We start from the raw sequence: 19,265 nt of genomic DNA on the forward strand, positions 1-19,265 counted from the left end.
TCAAATTACAAAAATCCCTTAAAATTTATGAATTTCGAATACATTACTAAACTTCTAGATACATACCTAGACTTCCGGATAAATCACATGACATTAGGATACATAAGTCAAACTATTATTCCCTCCATTCCATATTAGCTGTTCATTTTTCTTTTCACATGTTAATAAGATGATCAACTAATATGGGGGAGTATTAACTAATTCTTATTTATTGGTTTTTTTCTTTTTTCGAGGTAATACCGTTTTGTGGCAGGCTGCTATAATTACGATGTTAACCAATCATTTCATCCTCCAAATCATTCTAATGAAAAGGGTCAACGGATGCTTAATATAATCCACAAAATCTTTCCATAACATTTGTAAATTCATGAAAATCAAATACTCAATTATGTCGAGTAAGCAAGATTGGGAGAGAAAATTTAAATAAATCCTTATTGCATCTTGACATTAGGGGTGTTCATGGTCGGGTTGGTTCGGGTTTTTCAAATATCAAACCAAACTATTTGTGTCGGATTTTTAAATTTATAAACCAAATCAAACCAATAAAACTCGTGTTTTCCAACCTCGGGTTTTTTTAGATTTTTTCGGGTTTTTCCGCTAAAGTATTCATACAAACATATAATTTACTTGTACTTCAAATATTTCTTCAGTCCTACCAAAATACAACTATCTAAGGTGTTTCTTAAAAATATACAACACAAACAATGATATGATTAATGACACTAAAATATCCAAAATAATAATAATGGGATCGCATAAAACAAATATTGCAAATTAACAAGTCATAATGAAAATGATCATAATTTAAAAGTACTAAATCATGCTAAAATAAGTTTAATAAGTATTAGTTGCATGGCTAAATATTAAAGAAAATTAAAATTAGATTATGTACTTTAATTGTCTAAACCAATGTAAAACCAAAGAACAAATATTCAATATTATTGGCATTCGTAGTGTTAAATTGATTTTCTTTTTTGCATTAGTATTAATTTGATTTTGATTTAAGTTTTATTATAATTACCAACATCTATGGACTATAATCTTTATGGAACCATTCAAAATTCTAAGTTTCAAACTTGAAATAATATATTAAAAGATAAAAACTATGAAAAAGTATAAGAAATATTTAAAAATTATATCAAAGTAAATATTTTTATGTATAAAATAAAATTTTAAAATTAGATATATAATGTCGGGTTGATTTGGTCTCGGGTTGGTTTTTTTTAGTTAAACTCAAACCAACCCAAATATAGTCGGGGTTTTTTTTTCAACACCAAACCAAGTGAAACCAACCAGTGGTCGGGTTTTTTTTTCGGTTTGACTCAATTTGCAATTTGATTCAGTTTTCGATTAGATTTTGTACACCCCTACTTGACATAATTAACCATCATATCAAAGTTGGTATGAGTTTCCATAGTGGTTATAATCTTGGATAATTATCACTTCAGTTAAATTTTAAGATGGATTAGAGTTTAGGTTCCAAATATATTTATTTCTGTGCCTTATCTCAAATTTTAGTTAATTCGATATCGAAATTCAATCCCCCGTATTCTATTATAAAATTTTACTCGACAATATAAATAATTTTATTTAATTACCTAATTTAACATAATTTTTTAAAAAATAATAGGATTTAGAAAATTATAAGTGTCATGTAGGGAGGGAAAAGGTAGGGGAGGGGGCGAACAAGATTGGAACTCAAAAAAAGGAGGGGATACTCTTTTTATACTTTCACTAACAAGTGAATGTTTAAGTAGTTAATCAACTGAACCATTAAAAATTCCCGTTCAATTCATATCTCATACAGGGAGAGAGAGAAAATAAATAGAGTAAATCTCTCATTGGTTTGGAGATATTATAGATCACATATATATATCTTAATTAATCAGTTAAAAGCATGTAAAATTATCATACTAGTAACATACATTAAATTGGAAATTGAGCTAATTAGCAGGAGGTGTCAAAATTGAATAGATTTTAGAATAATGTAAAGTGATCGATGCAACTGTCACGTTTTGGTTAGTTTGGACTTTGGTGCATGCACTTTAACTAATCAAAATGTGACAATTGCAGGTTACTAAAACGACTTTCTTCCAAGACAAATACCTAACCTTGATCTCTTTGGTTTGTTGAATCACCAAACAATTAATGTTTTACCTGTGAAGATGTTAGTATCAATATAATTTGAGATGGAATTTTGAAAAGTCGAAGTCATAATTCTCTATTTTATATATATATATATATATATATATATATAAAAGTTAAAGTCGATCCTTTCGTATCGCACAATATCAAAATCAAATTGTAAAATATCAAATCATACTGAATTAATTTAGTATAATAATAATATAATGTTTTTAAAATTCAAAAACTAAAATTACATAAAGTACCATACCACCCCTAGTTGTGAATGTCGTGATTCTTACATTTTACAGTCTCTACCTAAAAACACATTAATAAAAGGAAAAGAAAATTCAAATACCCATTAATGATGTCTTTATTCATATAGTATCGCTTTATTTAATTTGTTTTTTCCTTAATACTATCTTCATCCAATTCACTATTAATTGTCATAATTTCCTTTTTTAGAGTTAAACTATAAAAATTTTAACTAACATATTACGATGTATTTTTTTCATCATATTGATATGCAAAAAATTACAATTTATAGTACTTTTCATATAGTTTTTGAATATCTAAATTTTTTGTTTACAATATCGAATTAATGTAATCTAATTTAACTTTAAAAATTAGTCAAATTGACTTTTGAGAAGCATCAACATGACAAATAAAAATGAACCGAGAGATTAAAAAGTCTCGTTTCTTGTTTGTGCGTACAATATCATTAAAGTAGACAACAATAAAACATCACTATTTAACAAGGTCCACAGTAATGACAAAGACAGGTTGCCTAATTACTACGGTACAACGTATAATTACAATAAAATCTTATATCTCATCTACATTTTCAACCACACCTTTGAAAAAAAATATGAAAAAAAATTAGCAAATTTCACAATATAAATAGTCATAACTTAGTTTCTCCAAAATAACAACATTTTACACAATGGTAAAAAGCAAGGTTCTTGTTGTAGGTGGAACCGGTTATATAGGTAAGAGAATTGTGAAGGCTAGTTTAGCTGCAGGACATACAACGTATGTCCTGCAACGGCCGGAGATCGGCCTCGACATCGACAAACTACAGATGTTGTTGTCGTTCAAAGAACAAGGTGCTCGACTTGTCGAGGCCTCGTTCTCCGACCACCGGAGCCTAGTAGAGGCTATCAAAGGGGTGGATGTTGTTATATGCACCATGTCCGGTGTGCATTTCAGAAGTCACAATATATTGTTGCAACTCAAGTTGGTTGAGGCCATTAAAGAAGCTGGAAACATTAAGGTACTCATATTAATTATTTATAGACTATAGTTCAATTTCGATATCTCGATGGTCAAATAGTGAATCTATGTATTTATTTTGTAAATCTAGCCAAGGAGAACAAAGGGCATATAAGAGAGAAAAAAAAAATATACTCCAATAGCTTGTCTTAAATTATGTGATGTTTTTCGATTTTCAAAATTCAAATTATGGACTTTTAATGTATGTTTTGAACATACATTTTTTTAAATAAAATTTATATATTTAAAATTTACATAAAAAGTGCTATAAATTACAACAATTTAAAATATTTAACAGGCATGTAAAAAAAGTATAATTCACCTAAATCCTATATTATTAAGACTTAATTACATTATTTCCCTACTTTTTTCCAAATTACAAAAATCCCTTAAAATTTATAGATTTTGGGTACATCACTAGACTTCCGGATACATTAATTAGTAGACAACCGTATACATAGATGAGAGATGTATTTGAGAGAGGACTGGGGAGGCATGTATCAGTGAAGAGATAGGACATCTGGATACATCTCTGGACTGCCAGAGGACATCCGGATACATCTCTAGACTTTCGGATACATCAGCAGTCATCAGGATACATAGGTGAGGGGTGTATCCGAGAGGGGGGTAGGAATGTATCAATGAGAGGAGAGTGATGTATCCAATAGAAAATTTTGAAAAGTTTTTAAATGATAGGAAATTTCAAAGATTATGGGAAAATAAGATGTGTATTTAGATAATTTTTCCAAAATAATTTATCAAAGAACAAGTAATCATCATCATATAAATTTGGACTGAGAAGTAAATTCAAAGACGAATCTAGAATTTTTAATCCTCCAAATAAATAACCTTACAAGTCAATCAAATATATTATTTAGTTTTCTTATACCATAAATATAAGCAGATAAATTTTAAAAAATATATACATGAAATATCTAAAAAGTTGACAAGAGACCACTAGAAGAGGTGAAGTTGGTGGATATTAGTGATGAAACTTTGATTTGACTCATAAGGATGGCTAATTAATTAATTACTAATTATTTATTCACCCTTAATCATTCTTCTCTAATTTGTAGTCTACAGTCTACACTCTTCAGTGACCACTTTGTAATTCTCCCAAGCTTCTAGATGAGATACAGTTTAATGCTTTCATCACACTTAAACCATTCTTACGTCATGCAAACTTAATTAAGTTATCAATAATTATGCTTTAATTTTCACATCCACAAACTATTATTTGTACATATACTTTTTTCATGTTCACTTTTGTTCGTACCCAATGAACTTCACACATAACTTAAGAAACAATAAATAACGTACGTATGTACGTATTTTATCATGATACTCATATTAATTAAAATTGACAGCGATTTTTGCCATCGGAATTTGGTATGGATCCAGCACTAATGGGAGATGCAATAGAACCAGGAAGAGTAACATTTGATGAGAAAATGGAAGTGAGAAAAGCCATAGAAGAAGCTCATATTCCTTATACTTACATTTCTGCTAATTGCTTTGCTGGTTATTTTGTTGGCAACCTTTCTCAACTTGGAACTCTTGTTCCTCCTAAACACAAAGTGTGTCTCTATGGAGATGGCAATGTTAAAGGTACTATACATTTTACTTTTCTTAAAATAATTATATCTCCATTTTATATTTGATATGACGATCGATGGTGTTTGATTGAGCACATAGTTTTTTTATAAAAACTTTTGATTTATTAATATTTGTAGAACTAATTGTGATATATATCTTAAATATGTTATACTTTCTTTGGCTTATATTACTTGTCTTTTCTTTGACAATTTTCTCATATTAATTACATGTCCATTTTAAAATTTTCTTGTCATGTTTTTTAAGAAATCATCAATAAATTAAAAGTGAATTTTTACTAATCTACCTTTTAACTCTTTTAGATACATATACCGTATCCACCAATACCAAAATTTAGACATAGAGCAACTCTTTTGGAACTTTAAAATATTTATATAGGGGATTGATATTATTTACATTTTCAAAAAGAATTATTTTTAATAGTAAAATTAAAAAAACAACTAAGAACATATTAATTTTATAAGTTAACAAGTAATTTGAGATATATTTTAATAGCGTTGACAAATAATATATAATATAAGATATGAAAGTAGCAACATTTCTATATACCGATTACGGATATATAAAAGAAAGTGCCTTTAAAGGGTGGAGTGGGTTGTCAAAGTGAAATAGTTTTCAAAATATAAAAAAGTCATTATTCTTTTTAAAAATAAATAATATCTTATAAAATGGAACGAATGGAGTAGCTTTTATTATAAGTAAAGTACTTATAATATAGTTTTTATATTTTGTAAAATTTGACTCTCTTTTTTGTCTTTCTTATTTGGGTTAATTTTATTCAGTGGTGTACATGGATGAAGATGACGTGGCAACATACACTATAAAAAGCATAGATGATCCAAGGACAATGAACAAGACAGTGTACCTTAGACCACCAGAAAACATTATGACTCAAAGGGAATTGATAGCCAAGTGGGAAAACCTTAAAGGGACACAACTTGAGAAAATTAGCATATCTGAACAAGATTTCCTATCTTCCATGAAAGGTACTTATAACTACTCAGCCTTTTAATTTATGTGATAAAGTTTGGTTTAATGAAAAAATTAAGAATGAAAATCATTTTTAAAACTTGTGGTGTTAAATATATGATAACATTTATATAATAAGATTTTTGTTGGGAGTGTGAACCAAGTTCCACATTGATAGCTAAAAAGATTGAGAAGTTACATATAAGGTGTATAATCTATTAATGTTGTGAAGCATTTTGAGGAAAAGTTGTGCAGGTTTGATCAAGGCAAACAATATTATATCATGTTAAGAATATCTTTAAATTGATTTGGCATAACAGTTAAAATTTGTTTAACATGAAAGAGAAAAAAAAAATATATACATGCTTTAACTGTAAGAATTGGTATATATAGTAGTACATCTTATGCAGTGGGCGGCTCAACAGATCTCGTGGCCTAAGGCAAAATTATATTAAGAGGCCCTTAAATTTATTTTATAAAATTTATACATTAACAAGAAAATCTATTTTCTACACAATAGATTAATCATTTAAGACAAAAAAATATCAAATTTCACACAAAAAAAGAAATGAAGAAGAGTACAAAAAATAAAAGTGATGGATTATCGATGTTAAGCATCAAAACTCAAATTGAAATTTTAATTTGGCTATCATCACAAATAATAAAAAGAAAAGAACATACATAACTTAATAGTTGAAGTTTTGAGCATGGATAGTAACAAAAATATTCAAATTTCTGATCAATTTAAATGATATAATTCTTTTTAAATGATATAATTCATTCCATTAAGTAGCACTCATTGGTGAATATCTAAAACAAATTATAAAATTTTCATATAATATACTCCCTATGTTCCTAATTAGTTGTCCACTTTTGAATTGGCACACCTATTAAGAAATCAATAATTGACATAGTGAGTTTACCATTTTACCCCTATTAATTATGAAGTGGATGAATTAAAAACATAATATTTTCAAGAAGTTCTATCTTTTTTCAAAGTAATTAATTTAGGGTATAATAGGTAAAAAAATTATCGTTTCTTGATTTGTCAAAATGGACAAGTAATTAGGGATAACTAAAAAATGAAATATGGACAAGTGATTAGGGACAAAGTGAGTATTAAATTAAAATGAAAAGGAAACTTGTGCATGAATATTTTTGTGTTCACGTAGTTTAAGAAAAGATTGAAAAAAAATAATTATGTTATCAATTCACGTAGTTTAAGAAAAGATTGAAAAAAAAAATTATGTTATCAATATATATAACTTAGTTCCAATATAAAAAGGATATACTAATTTAAAATTGGAAGTTAAAACAAATATATCAAATAATGAGTGAAAAAACTATAAGAATTTATAAACTTATTGGTAAAAAATACTCTCAAACAAATAAAAAAAAAAAATATACCATAACAATTTTATTTATATAAATTATATTAATATATAATAAAATTATTAATAATAATTTAAACAAATTTGGGGCCTTCAATTTTTTGAGGCTAAGGCAATGGCCTCACTGGCCATGCCTTAGAGCCGCCCCTGTGCAGTTGAATATGTAAATATAATAATTTCAAGAAGATCTTAGTATAATATATATTTTACTAGTAGCTGATTGATGCTTGCAAAAGTCTAAGTGCATTAATTTAGTTCAAAAGAATGTAGTAAAACTACCCTCTGAAAATTGTTCCCTCCTAGTTATGCTTTTCATTTATTTAATTTTTTGTACTAAAAAGAATCTTTACTCACTTTTTCAAAACAATATCTAATAATTCAAAAACATTCGCTCTCACTAAAACAAAAGAACAAGACTCATGTGCAATAGTGAAATGTTATTACAGAGAACATATAATATAACATTAAAAATCATTTCCACAAGAAAACTTAACTATTATAGTAAAATGTTATTGTCAAGAATGATTGTTATAGAGAGACCTGACTTGGTATTTGATGCAGAAATGGACTATGCTGGGCAGGTAGGAGTGGGACATTTCTACCACATATTCTATGAAGGTTGTTTAACTAACTTTGAAATTGGACAAAATGCTGAAGAAGCCTCTGCTCTCTACCCTGAAGTTTGTTATACTCGTATGGACGAATATCTAAAACGCTTTCTTAATTAGCTTCAATATGATTGAATTTTGTGTTTCTTCAATGAATGAAAAATTTGAGCAAATAATGTACTCTGTAATAATCTTGTGTGGACAGAACAATTATTGATAAAATCATATATAGCTACTTCTGGAGTTCAAATCGAAATTAATGGAATCTTCTTTGAGCTTATAAAGATTCATATCCTTCTTTTGCTCTATGTTGTTGTCCCGGTTCTCTCCATGTACCGTGTAATCCATTAAATTTGACAGAGGTGAATTGAAAGCAGTGAGATGAGCTCTTGTTGCTTCCGGTGCACTAGGAGAGTTCATGTTATCTGGAAGGCTCTTCTGAGCTTTATCTAATATTGCTTGCAAATACTTACCCTGTGCTTCTATTCTCATTTGCAGTTTCTGTTGCACCTGGTTAGCGAGAATTAATCTTGCTATTAGAATGGGTGACCTAAAGCCAATGAATGTTGACTAAACATAGCTAGAAGAACAGGATTAGGATCATCACATCAAGTGTTTGTATGTTTTCATGATTTACGCACATTAGGAATACGAATGGTGCTAGTAAATAAGTTTATGCATACCTGAAGCTGCTCCTGTAATCTTTTCTGAACTTCAATCTGACACATTACTGCTTCAGTGGTTGGGACTTCTCTGTTTAGACAGAGGTGCCATTCATTAGCAAGAAGTCAACAGATTAACCGAGTAAATTTAAGCCTAATAATAAGGTCTATTAAGGCATTAGCAAACCAATTGCACACAACATGTTGTTACCTACCCTTGCATAAAGTTCATACTTAATGAAGAGGTACTGGGGCCTGAGGAATGCAAACCAAACTGTCCAGAGGAGTCCCCTGTGAAATTCGAGAACACAATGCAATCATGATAAGATTTCATCATAACGAATCTACACACGAGAAGCCTTAACGAACATACAAAGATCATACAAAGTTGACTATTTCTACAATCAATAGGCAAGGTTTTATGTAGCACATTATTATGCTCTTTGTTGGAAATTCTCAAAATTATAGTAAACTCACCGCTGTTCTCTTTGTTTGCCTCTGCTGCATTTTGTTTCTTGGCCAGCTGTCCAAGTCTATACTTCTGAAAATACAAGGTAAAAGACATCCAAAGTGGTTATCAGAGAAAGAAAAAATTGAAAAAAACAAGGCATAGAAACAAACTTTTACCTGCAAATGACTCTTCAAATGGTATAGTGTCAAGCCCTTCAAGCCCATCAACCTCAGTACTAATTTGGGAGTTGCTTCTGTAAATCCAAGACCTTCCATCAAACATCGCCGTGCGTATAACAAAAAATGATTCCAAATGCAAAAATTCACTTAGCACAAGCAAGTGAAGGCATGTAAAATTCATATTTTAACTATCTAGTTTACCCCCTGAAGCTAAATCTATCTAAGTCAAAGGTGGACAAAGATATCTCAAACAACAGAAGTAAGAGGATACTCCAATTAATAGAATTGACAGCCTTGACATGATTTTAGTCCTTTCCACATATTCCCGAGTTAATTTCTCAGACAGTCACTCAACCAACAGCTTTTATCTCAAAAAGGACATCGATCTAAAAGAGGATCAATGAATAGCAGGATATCCAGAAACAAAATTGGGGTCAATCTAATGGTAGACTCATTGAGATTAACCAAATAGCATAGAAAATACTCATTCAATTGATAAAGTAATAATCAAGAGCTAAAATGGCTGCAAAAAGTATTCTTTTTCAAAGAATACCTCTCTACTACATACATAACACCATTCCAAACCAACTTGCAAAATTTAAAATGAATCAAAGAACCACTCGAATCGGATCAGAACAACTGTTCATTACTACTTAAAAGTTGCACTACTGTAAGTCTGAGAGAAATAATTTTGGAACTACAAATGAATTCAGTAATTGTCTTTTCGAAAACAATCTCTCTGATCTGCCTTCACAAAGTATAGAAGTAAGGTCCGCATACACACCACCATCCACAAACCCCACTTGTGGGACTACACTGAGTATATTATTATTATTGTTGTTGCAAGTGAATTCAGTGATCCCCAACACAGAAAGTAGAAAAAGATGGCCAAACATTTATTAGCACAAAATGAAACAAGATTAAAAGAGAGTACTGACTATCAGGACCACCAAGCTTTGTGACAGCATCAACAAATTGTTGATGTAATTCAGCAGTCCACCTCAATCTTGGCTTTGGGTCTGTTGTCATCATCACCCCATCATTCTCATACAAATAACTTCCCCCTCTTCCCACCCCATCAATTGCATTATACATAAATACTATTCCCACAAACACTGAAATTTAAGCAACAAAAATAGCTCAAATTTTAGTACAATGTTCCAAGAATCCTCAATGATCACAAGGATACAAATTCAATAAAGAGAAGAAGAGAATCAAATGGAGTTTCCATTTGACAAACTTTAAATAAATAAATAAAGATGTCTCTTCTGATGGTTTAATATTTTTAAATGAAACAGTATAACGTATATATATAATATTAAAGTGAGGAGGGATTCTTATTAGTTTGTCTCTAATGAAAAAAATATCAACTAACATAATTTTACATAATTATGAGTTACAAAAGAATCGAAATAAAGTGTATACGAAATGGAAAAACTATCTAATTAGACAAATAATACTACTATATTTATTAATTCTCCCTATAGTTTGAAATAATTACATATTATCTCATTAATTAATAATTTCATTACAAATATCTAGTCAGATATATATATACATGTATTTTTGCTACCAGATACACTAAAATAGAGGAGAGGCGAACGAGAAAAATTAAAGGAGAGAGGCGAGCAAGATAGTATATGTGTCTTAAATACAGAGTTAATATCATAAAAGGTCATTAAACTATGAGAAATTATCTAGCAAAGTCATTTAACTTTGTTTTATATCAACAAAATCATTCAACTTAAGGTCTTTATCTATAAAAATTATATTTATCATTAAAATAAATTTGATAGTATATGTATCTTAAATACAGAGTTTAGAAAATTGTTTATTTATGACATTCATGTTTATAAATCATAAATAATATTTTTTTTTTTTGCTATTTCAAGTTTATTCTAATGATAAATGTAGTTGAGTGATTTTTAAAGATAAAAACTTCAAGTTAAGTGATTTTATTGATATAAAACAAAGTTCAATGTATTTACTAGATAATTTCTCATAGTTCAATGACCTTTTAAGATATTAACTCCTTAAATACATGTGAATCACACTAGATACATGTATCTGGAATACCAAATATAGGGAGAGAGGTGAGCGAGAGAGTCAAATACATATGAATTCACTTAGATACAATGTATAGATCTAAAACGAATTACACATAATTTTGATTCTATGTATTTGGATGTAATTAACTGAATGCGCCAGATACAATGTATCTAAAATCCAAAATCTAGTAAAATTCATTATATTATAAACTAGAGTAAATTTAAATAATTAACTCTTGAACTAGTAATTTGATTTGACTCTTTAAATTTAGTGTACTTTTTTTAAGAAAAAACTCTTTAAAAAAGAATCTTTAAACTAATAAAATTTATGTAAATTATGAATACATGAAGATATAATTGCGGTATCAATTTGGATAAAGAAAACGACAGGGAGAGGGAACATCGGCGAGGAATCTGAAGAGACATGAGCGCCGATAAATAATTTATTTTATATTGATTTAACGGTGACACATTCCATCCACCTTTTTCTATTCTATGAAATTCACCATCATAAATTGATACCGCATCACATCAAATTAACTTATTTATTATAGTAAAATATATAAGAATAATACTATCAATTAACTCTAATGAAAGAAACATCCTTTTTTGGTTGTCAATAATTCAACATTCAGGGGTCGTTTGGTGTGAGGGATAAAAATAAATAGTGATGAGATAAAAAATTTGTGGGATAAAAAAAATAGTGATGGGATAAAAAATGTGTTTCTTATTTGATTGTCATGTTTGGGATAACATATCCCATCATTTATACCATAATGATGTAATAAGTTGTCCCAGGATAGTTAATCCATGTATTTAAAAATCCAACTTTTTTTTTGCGACCATTAAAATATCGATACTTAGAATACTACTGAATTATTGAATAAGGTTGTATACATCAAAATTTTGTTGGAGTAAGTCCTAGATTATGTCTATAGAAAGAGGAATATATTCCTTCAAAAGCCTTTTCGGCTAGGGCATTTCTTTTCTCAGCGATTCAGTTGAGTTGTTTTTCCGTAATACGTAAAAGCTTTTCGTCTGTGGTGCCAGTCCAACAATCTGGTGGTCCAGCAGCCTCGGCTCGCCTTGCGCTACTTTTAGAAAAGAAAAAAAAAATAGAAAGTAATAGAAAGTAGAATTCATGAGCCTGGCAGAAAGTAATTCGCTGTTTTCTGTAGGCAAGTCTTCAAAAGTCAAAGAAAATTTGTTCAATTGGAGCTCAAAAAAAGGAATTTATTTTTTGCTTTTAAACCTTTTTGCATAGGCTCGTTAAGAGATATTTCAAAAAAATTCATAAATTCATGAAATATTCACAAAAAATATTTTTCTAGACAACTAAATACTTCAAGAAAATCCACAATATCCTCTTTATAGGAGATACAAAAAATCTCAAGGAAATCCAAATAAAAGAATCAACAAAACAAACAGATTTATGTTTACAATATTTTTATTAATAAAATTATATTTCTTTATATTTTATTGCAAAAAAGGTATTCGACGAAATTTGATTGAATTGATATTAGAAGAAAAAAGAAGTGTTTAAACTATTAAGGTAAAGGTTCAAAAAGAAAATTTTAAAAATTTATGATGTTTTTGTTACTCCACTTTATTGCAGCGTGGAATATTCGCCGGCAAACGAGGAATAGAATTATTTGTGTACTCACGTGCCACGTCCTCCTAATTGCTCAATATTGACAATCCACTCTTCTATCAAAGAGTGGTCAAGACTAAATCAAAGAATAAAAAATAAATATCTTTAAAAATAGTATTTTTCACTTCACCATAATTATAATATAGTAATATGTAAGTTCAAGTTTACTTCTAAAATGCCTAAAGTTAATCGTTTACTTAAATGTAAATACTAAATATAGATAAAAAATTTACCATAATAATATGTGAATGAAGAAAGATAAGATTTAATGAAAAAGTAAAGACGTGACACTTAATAAGATTAAGTACAAAAAAATATTTATAGTAACTCTTTGTACAACTTCAATTGTTTAATGAAGTGGTGATTTTCCAAATAAATAAATAAATATAATATGATGACAATATCAATAGGAGTAATATTTTATTCGTGAAAACTATTTTTCAAAATAATACTGTTTAGGTTTGGATATACTTTATTAAGGTGGTAAATTATTGCGGCGAATATGATAATTGTTTGAGTTTGATATACTTTATTAACTAGGTAAATGTTGAGGAAAAAAAAGTTTACAGATGAAATGAAAATAAAATCACCTTTAATTTCGTGTGCTTTATACATGTGATTTAAAAAAAAATAATCTGAAAGATATATTATATTAATATTAAAAATTGTCGTATACGTATAATAAGTGTACGTGTTTTGCGAATACGAATATTGAAAATGGCATTTCCTTTCCATGTATTGTAATTAAGAGAGGATTGCCGTTAATATTACTCCCTCCGTCCCATATTATAAGTCACCTTTTTTATTTGTACTTTCATTAAGAAATAAGGTAATTTTATCCTTATGCCCTTATTTAATGTTTGCTTATGACAACTTTGAAATAAATGATGGAATGCTAGATTTCAAAAATATAAATGCATTTAGATGACTGTTTAAATTTTACTTTTTGGAGCCAAAATTTTTCACCAATTGATCCAAATTTTTTAAAAAATCAAGTTTTTCCCACCTTAATTTTCCTATATATTTTGTGTAAAATGTTTTTTCATATTTTTATATATAAATTCTTAAAGCAAACTTGAAAACATCACAAAATATTCAAATTCCACTACTTTAAATTGATCTGAATTTTCCTGCTGAATCTGATGTTATTGATAATGAAATTAGACGACAAATGAATTTTAGTTTAGTTCGACAAATCATTTGTTTATTTATTTAAATGGTGCATAACTCCTTTATTTGGATCTTGATTTTTCTCAATTTGGCCTTCACATGTTTTGGTTGAGTCTTCTATTTTTACATCCTTTGAACTTTTTGAAATATCATCTTCCTTGATAAAATTTGTTGAAGCTTCAACTTTCAAGACTATTTTAAATTTTTTTTCATCTTTTATTTTTAATTTGTTTGTTGATATTTGTTTTCAAAATTAAATTTTATAGAATAAGTAGTGAATAAAGAAAGTAGTTAATTAATGAATGAAGTACTCTCCCAATGAAATTAATTACTTGTAGATTTCCTAGGTTAGTCAAAGTAAATACAATTTCAAGATTAATTAATTAATCAATCAAGGATATAATGGGCAAATATATGGTAATTTATGCATAAATTTTATAAAATGACATATATTGTGCTCTAGCTATTTTTAAAAAAGGGTGACTTATAATATGGGACGGAGGGAGTACAAAATTTCTTTAAAACATATATTACAGCCAACATATAATTTATGCACTCACCTAATCATATTTAAAAGATATATCCATATACCAATCTTCTGCTTTGTATTGTTTGTTTTTTTTTTTTGCAAAGATTTAACGAAAACAACCTTTATTTTCAAACTTTTTTTTTGTAATAATATTTATACACCTAACATATAAGATTATACAATATCATGCACTTATAATATATTAATTTTGTATACAAGTATATAATTGTGTATAGGAGATATTTATATATATTTTTACATTGTTATACCAAATTATGAAATATTATAAGGATCCGTTTGGCCATGTGATATGGAATCATGATATACTATCATAATATGAAATTATGAGATAAAGTTGAAGTTTTGTTTGGACATGCGATATGAAATTTTTGTGTTGTATATTTTTTCTCATAAACATAAGAATCTCATAAGTTGTAAAACTATTAAAATAACTCCAATTGTTTATTCAATCTTACCAAATAAACAAAAAATTATAAAATCGCATAATAAATTATTACAAAGCTACATGTTCTCACTTATATAATTGATTGTTTCATCTAACTTTAATTGATCAAACTTTAATTCAATAAAAAGAATTGAACATAAATTGTAGTGTGCTAGTCTTTAATATAATCCTCTCACATAGTAAGGACAATCTTCTCACGTTGAACTTGCATTTCTCTATCATATGACCGTGAAGACAAACCAACATTGTTACTTTGAGCCATTTGTTAGTCAATATCATTCGCAACTATGTTTTCATGCTCATAGACCATAAATATTTCATCACCCCTTTGGTATTATCGCAAATAATTATGTAACACTGTACAAGTTATGACAATTTTCAATTGTGTGTCAATATCATATGGTTCATGCCTTGTTTCACTTGTGTGCGATTACACATTTTCAGTGCATTAATTTTGTGCTAAAATCAAACATATTGGAAGTAGTGATTATCAAACATACATCACCAATTTTGTCTTTTTTCATATTAAATTGCTTTAAACATTTTCTTATGTAGTCGAAAGAGAAGTTTTTTTATATGAAAAACCAAAAAAATATTACTCCCTCCGTTAGTATTTATATTCACCAAATCATTTTTACTTTATCATTTATATTCACCAAATTGAAAGCAATAATAAATTTTATGTTGGTGAGAATAATAACTTTTAAAAAGTAATGATGTGATTATTAATTTGATTTACATATTAAATAAATGTTTAGTAAATATAATGAAGGTTGTTTTAACAAAATATAAACTTGTGGGTCAATTTTTGTATTTAAAAAATTCCATATCATGATTCTTGGAGAATATGGTATTCCATCTCATGATATGAAATCATGAGATGGAATCAGTGTAAAATCACATGTCCAAATGTTGATTTCATCTCACGATTCTATATCGTCATATGGTATCGCATGGCCAAACGCCTACTAAAAAATGAGTTTCTCTTCTATCAACTTCAATCCACGGAAACATCATCAAAAAAGCTCAATTTTTCATATTGAATAGAATCAAATTTTAATCACAATCTTAAAATGGACATCTTCAACAAACCTCAACCATCGAATTTATCAAATATTTCAGCAAATCACAAAAAATATTTGTGAGTTTTTTCTAACTTTTAAAACCATAACAATTTTTCACTTTAATTTTTACAATATGCATTCAAAGAGTAGCAATTGTAGTTTTTTTAAATTTTTTTAAAAAATATGTTCAACTTTGTGATGATAGACCTGAATAATACTCTTACGGTCTTAACTAGTTTCTAGCTATGCATAAAAAATAGAAATTATATCACAAATTATAAGGAATTATATTAAAAGAAATTCTAAATATTTCAAACTACATACAAAATGAACAAAATAGAGTGATTAATATTACCCAAAGGGCCGCGACTCCGATGATGATCATAATTTTCTTGAAAAATATTCTTTATTTTGTCGATATTTTTCTGGATTGTGCTTATTATTCTTTTACCCCGTGGAATCGAAATCAAAATCAAAATCAAAATCGAAATTAGAATCAGAATCGAAATCGAATTTAGAATCAGAATCGGAGAATACCACTTTATTATGTTGGCATCCTTTTTATTGTGCTTATTATTCTTCCACCGATTGGACATGAGAATTAAGAAGGCGTGGTGATAGTCGAATTTTTTCAACTGTAGTAACCATAGTCCGATTTCTTTCGACCACAACAACGATAATACATAGAAAGAATGATGAGTGAAATTTGCTTATTTCCAAATAGAAGTATGAAAAAAAGGAATTAAAATTGTTCATAACAAATTTTCGTAAGCGTTGAAAATTTACTGCAAGCAAAATAAATAAATAAAAAATGTGATTTTTATTGATGAATCTTGTGAGTACAATTCTGTTGTCTCTTAAATCATCTTTTGTGAACTTCTTCATGATTCGAGGACCTTCAGTAGCGTATTTCTTGAATATAAGATGATGTACACCTCCTTGAGATGTATTTGATCTCCGAAAATATCGGGAAGCACTTCGTCGTTTAAGTCGATTTCCGGAAGCACTTCGTCGTTTAAGTCGATTTCCAGAAGCACTTCGTTGTTTAAGTCGATCTCCGGGAAGAACTCTGTTGACCACTCCTTCGAAGAACTATGCAATTGGTGTTGTAGCTTTCTCCAATTGCAGAATGCTTGTTGAAGAGCTTTCTTCATCCCCTTAGAATGTCATATTTATCCCCTATTTATAGTTGTAGGGGTGGACAAAATTGCTTATGATTGGCCAAAGGATGTCATTTTGACACTTGGGGAATTGTGATTGGTTCTTACATTTGACTGAAACTACCACCTCATTTGAACATGTGGCATCACCTCGTGGTTTTGTGCCTCATTTGACCACGTGACATCACCTCGTGGTTTTGGGCTTCAAGGTGAAATGGACCTTGGACTTGAATTTAATAAAAGTGGACTTATTTATTTGTAAAACCCAAATTAATCATCCAACCCAAATAACACATGAATTTAATCCAAATTTCGTATGAATTAAATCCAATAAAATTTGTGTGTCTACAAAGATCTCAAAGGGAATAAAAAATAAGATGTCATTTCTATACCCAAAGAAGTTGTTATTGAGATATTACGAAGAGTACCTGGCCATGATTTGGTTGAAAAGTTAAAGATGGTATGTATGCAGTGATGTTCGATTATCTATAATGGGAGCTATGCCTACTTACACATTGAACATAAAATAAAATACTTGTTGTTTTCTCAATTGGAAGCAATTATTGTTGCTTTTGACAAAAATGAAGATCATTTTGTTACAATTTCTTCCTTGAAATGACACAGTAGTTATAATCAAAACAGTCATCAATGTGAAGATTGAAAGACTAAACACTTATGCACAACAATATATGTACTATTATGCCAGTACTTTCTTCCTTGGACGAGGATGATATGAGTCAATTCTGTGAATGGTTTCGTCTGTTTTTGGTCTTTTTCTAATAAAACTTATTTTCATGTCTTCAATCCTGTAAGAATATCTCACAACTGCACCATATACATATCTAAGTATTTCTCTTAGTGTTTCATTGTGAAATAATGTCTCTCCGGAATGACATGATCCACTCTATAAATACTTCTACTCTATGTCTTGTTTGTATAATATTTCCAATCTATATACAAGCAATGATTTTACGCCTTTTCTTGATTCTGTTTTAATTCTACTGGTACTTATATAACATGTGTGCGGGATACTAATTTGGCTACTTACTGCTGTGTGCTTTGGATTTTGTCTACTTTCATATGAATACAAGGTGGGGCATCAAAAACTTGTTACTCCCAATTGCACACGCAAGTATACGTGGTCGCACAAGTAATATAGTGACTCTTAAAAAAAATCGGATCGAACCCAAAGGACTTCGTATTGATTCTTATAAAAAAAAGATAGAATCAACTTATGCTCTGTATTGTTTTCCTTGAAAGAAAATTTATCATAAACAACATTTATCTCCATAACATATGTGTAAGATTTGTATAGACTATATCATTTTTAGGTTTCACTTATAGAATTACAATGAGTATGTTATCATATTGTATAGAGCCAACTTCTTTTTGTAATAATGTTTATACACCACATACAAAGGTTACACAATCCTATGTACTTGCAGTCTATTTATTTTGCACAATTGCGTATAAGAGATATTTATATATGTATATTTTTATATTGTTATACCAAATTATGAAATATTATTAAAAAAATTCATCTTCTATCAATTTCAACCTTTTAAAACATTATTAATTAAATGGGTCAAATCTTTATTGAATAGTTTCAAATTTAACCACAATTTTAAAATGACATCCTCAGCTAACCCTCGACAAATCGCAAAATTTATTTGTGAGCATCAAACTTTTAAAAATTCTAACAATGAAAGTTTTAATTCCTTACTTAGTTTACGTAGTGCATGTTTGAAGGATAGTGAATGTAAATTTTATCCTTATCTTTATGGAAAATTATTTTCGATAAATCCTCAATTCAAATTAATGTAATCGGAGAAAGATGAAAGAAAAATAACGACAATAAAATAACAAGATAAACAAAGCAATTAAAGTAACAACTAACATGTAGTAAA

The 19,265-nt window shown here is 28.6% G+C and overlaps 2 protein-coding genes across 2 annotated transcripts; one reads left to right on the top strand and one right to left on the bottom strand.

Annotated features, from left to right (window-relative positions):
• The first annotated feature begins 3,022 nt into the window (after positions 1-3,022).
• On the top strand, positions 3,023-8,101 carry LOC125874732 (isoflavone reductase homolog). The gene is made up of 4 exons (XM_049555743.1): positions 3,023-3,397; positions 4,764-5,004; positions 5,793-5,996; positions 7,932-8,101. The coding sequence occupies exons 1-4, from the start codon at positions 3,068-3,070 to the stop codon at positions 8,096-8,098; spliced, it is 942 nt and encodes a 313-aa protein (XP_049411700.1). The 5' UTR covers positions 3,023-3,067; the 3' UTR covers positions 8,099-8,101.
• A 95-nt stretch (positions 8,102-8,196) lies between these two features.
• On the bottom strand, positions 8,197-10,458 carry LOC125874733 (myb family transcription factor PHL11-like). Its single transcript, XM_049555745.1, has 6 exons — positions 10,209-10,458; positions 9,268-9,344; positions 9,118-9,181; positions 8,856-8,931; positions 8,662-8,731; positions 8,197-8,488 (listed from the first exon to the last, which is right to left on the bottom strand). The coding sequence occupies exons 1-6, from the start codon at positions 10,363-10,365 to the stop codon at positions 8,201-8,203; spliced, it is 732 nt and encodes a 243-aa protein (XP_049411702.1). The 5' UTR covers positions 10,366-10,458; the 3' UTR covers positions 8,197-8,200.
• Positions 10,459-19,265: the final 8,807 nt, after the last annotated feature.

Source organism: Solanum stenotomum, chromosome 8, assembly GCF_019186545.1.
Source record: "Solanum stenotomum isolate F172 chromosome 8, ASM1918654v1, whole genome shotgun sequence".
NCBI lineage: Eukaryota > Viridiplantae > Streptophyta > Magnoliopsida > Solanales > Solanaceae > Solanum > Solanum stenotomum.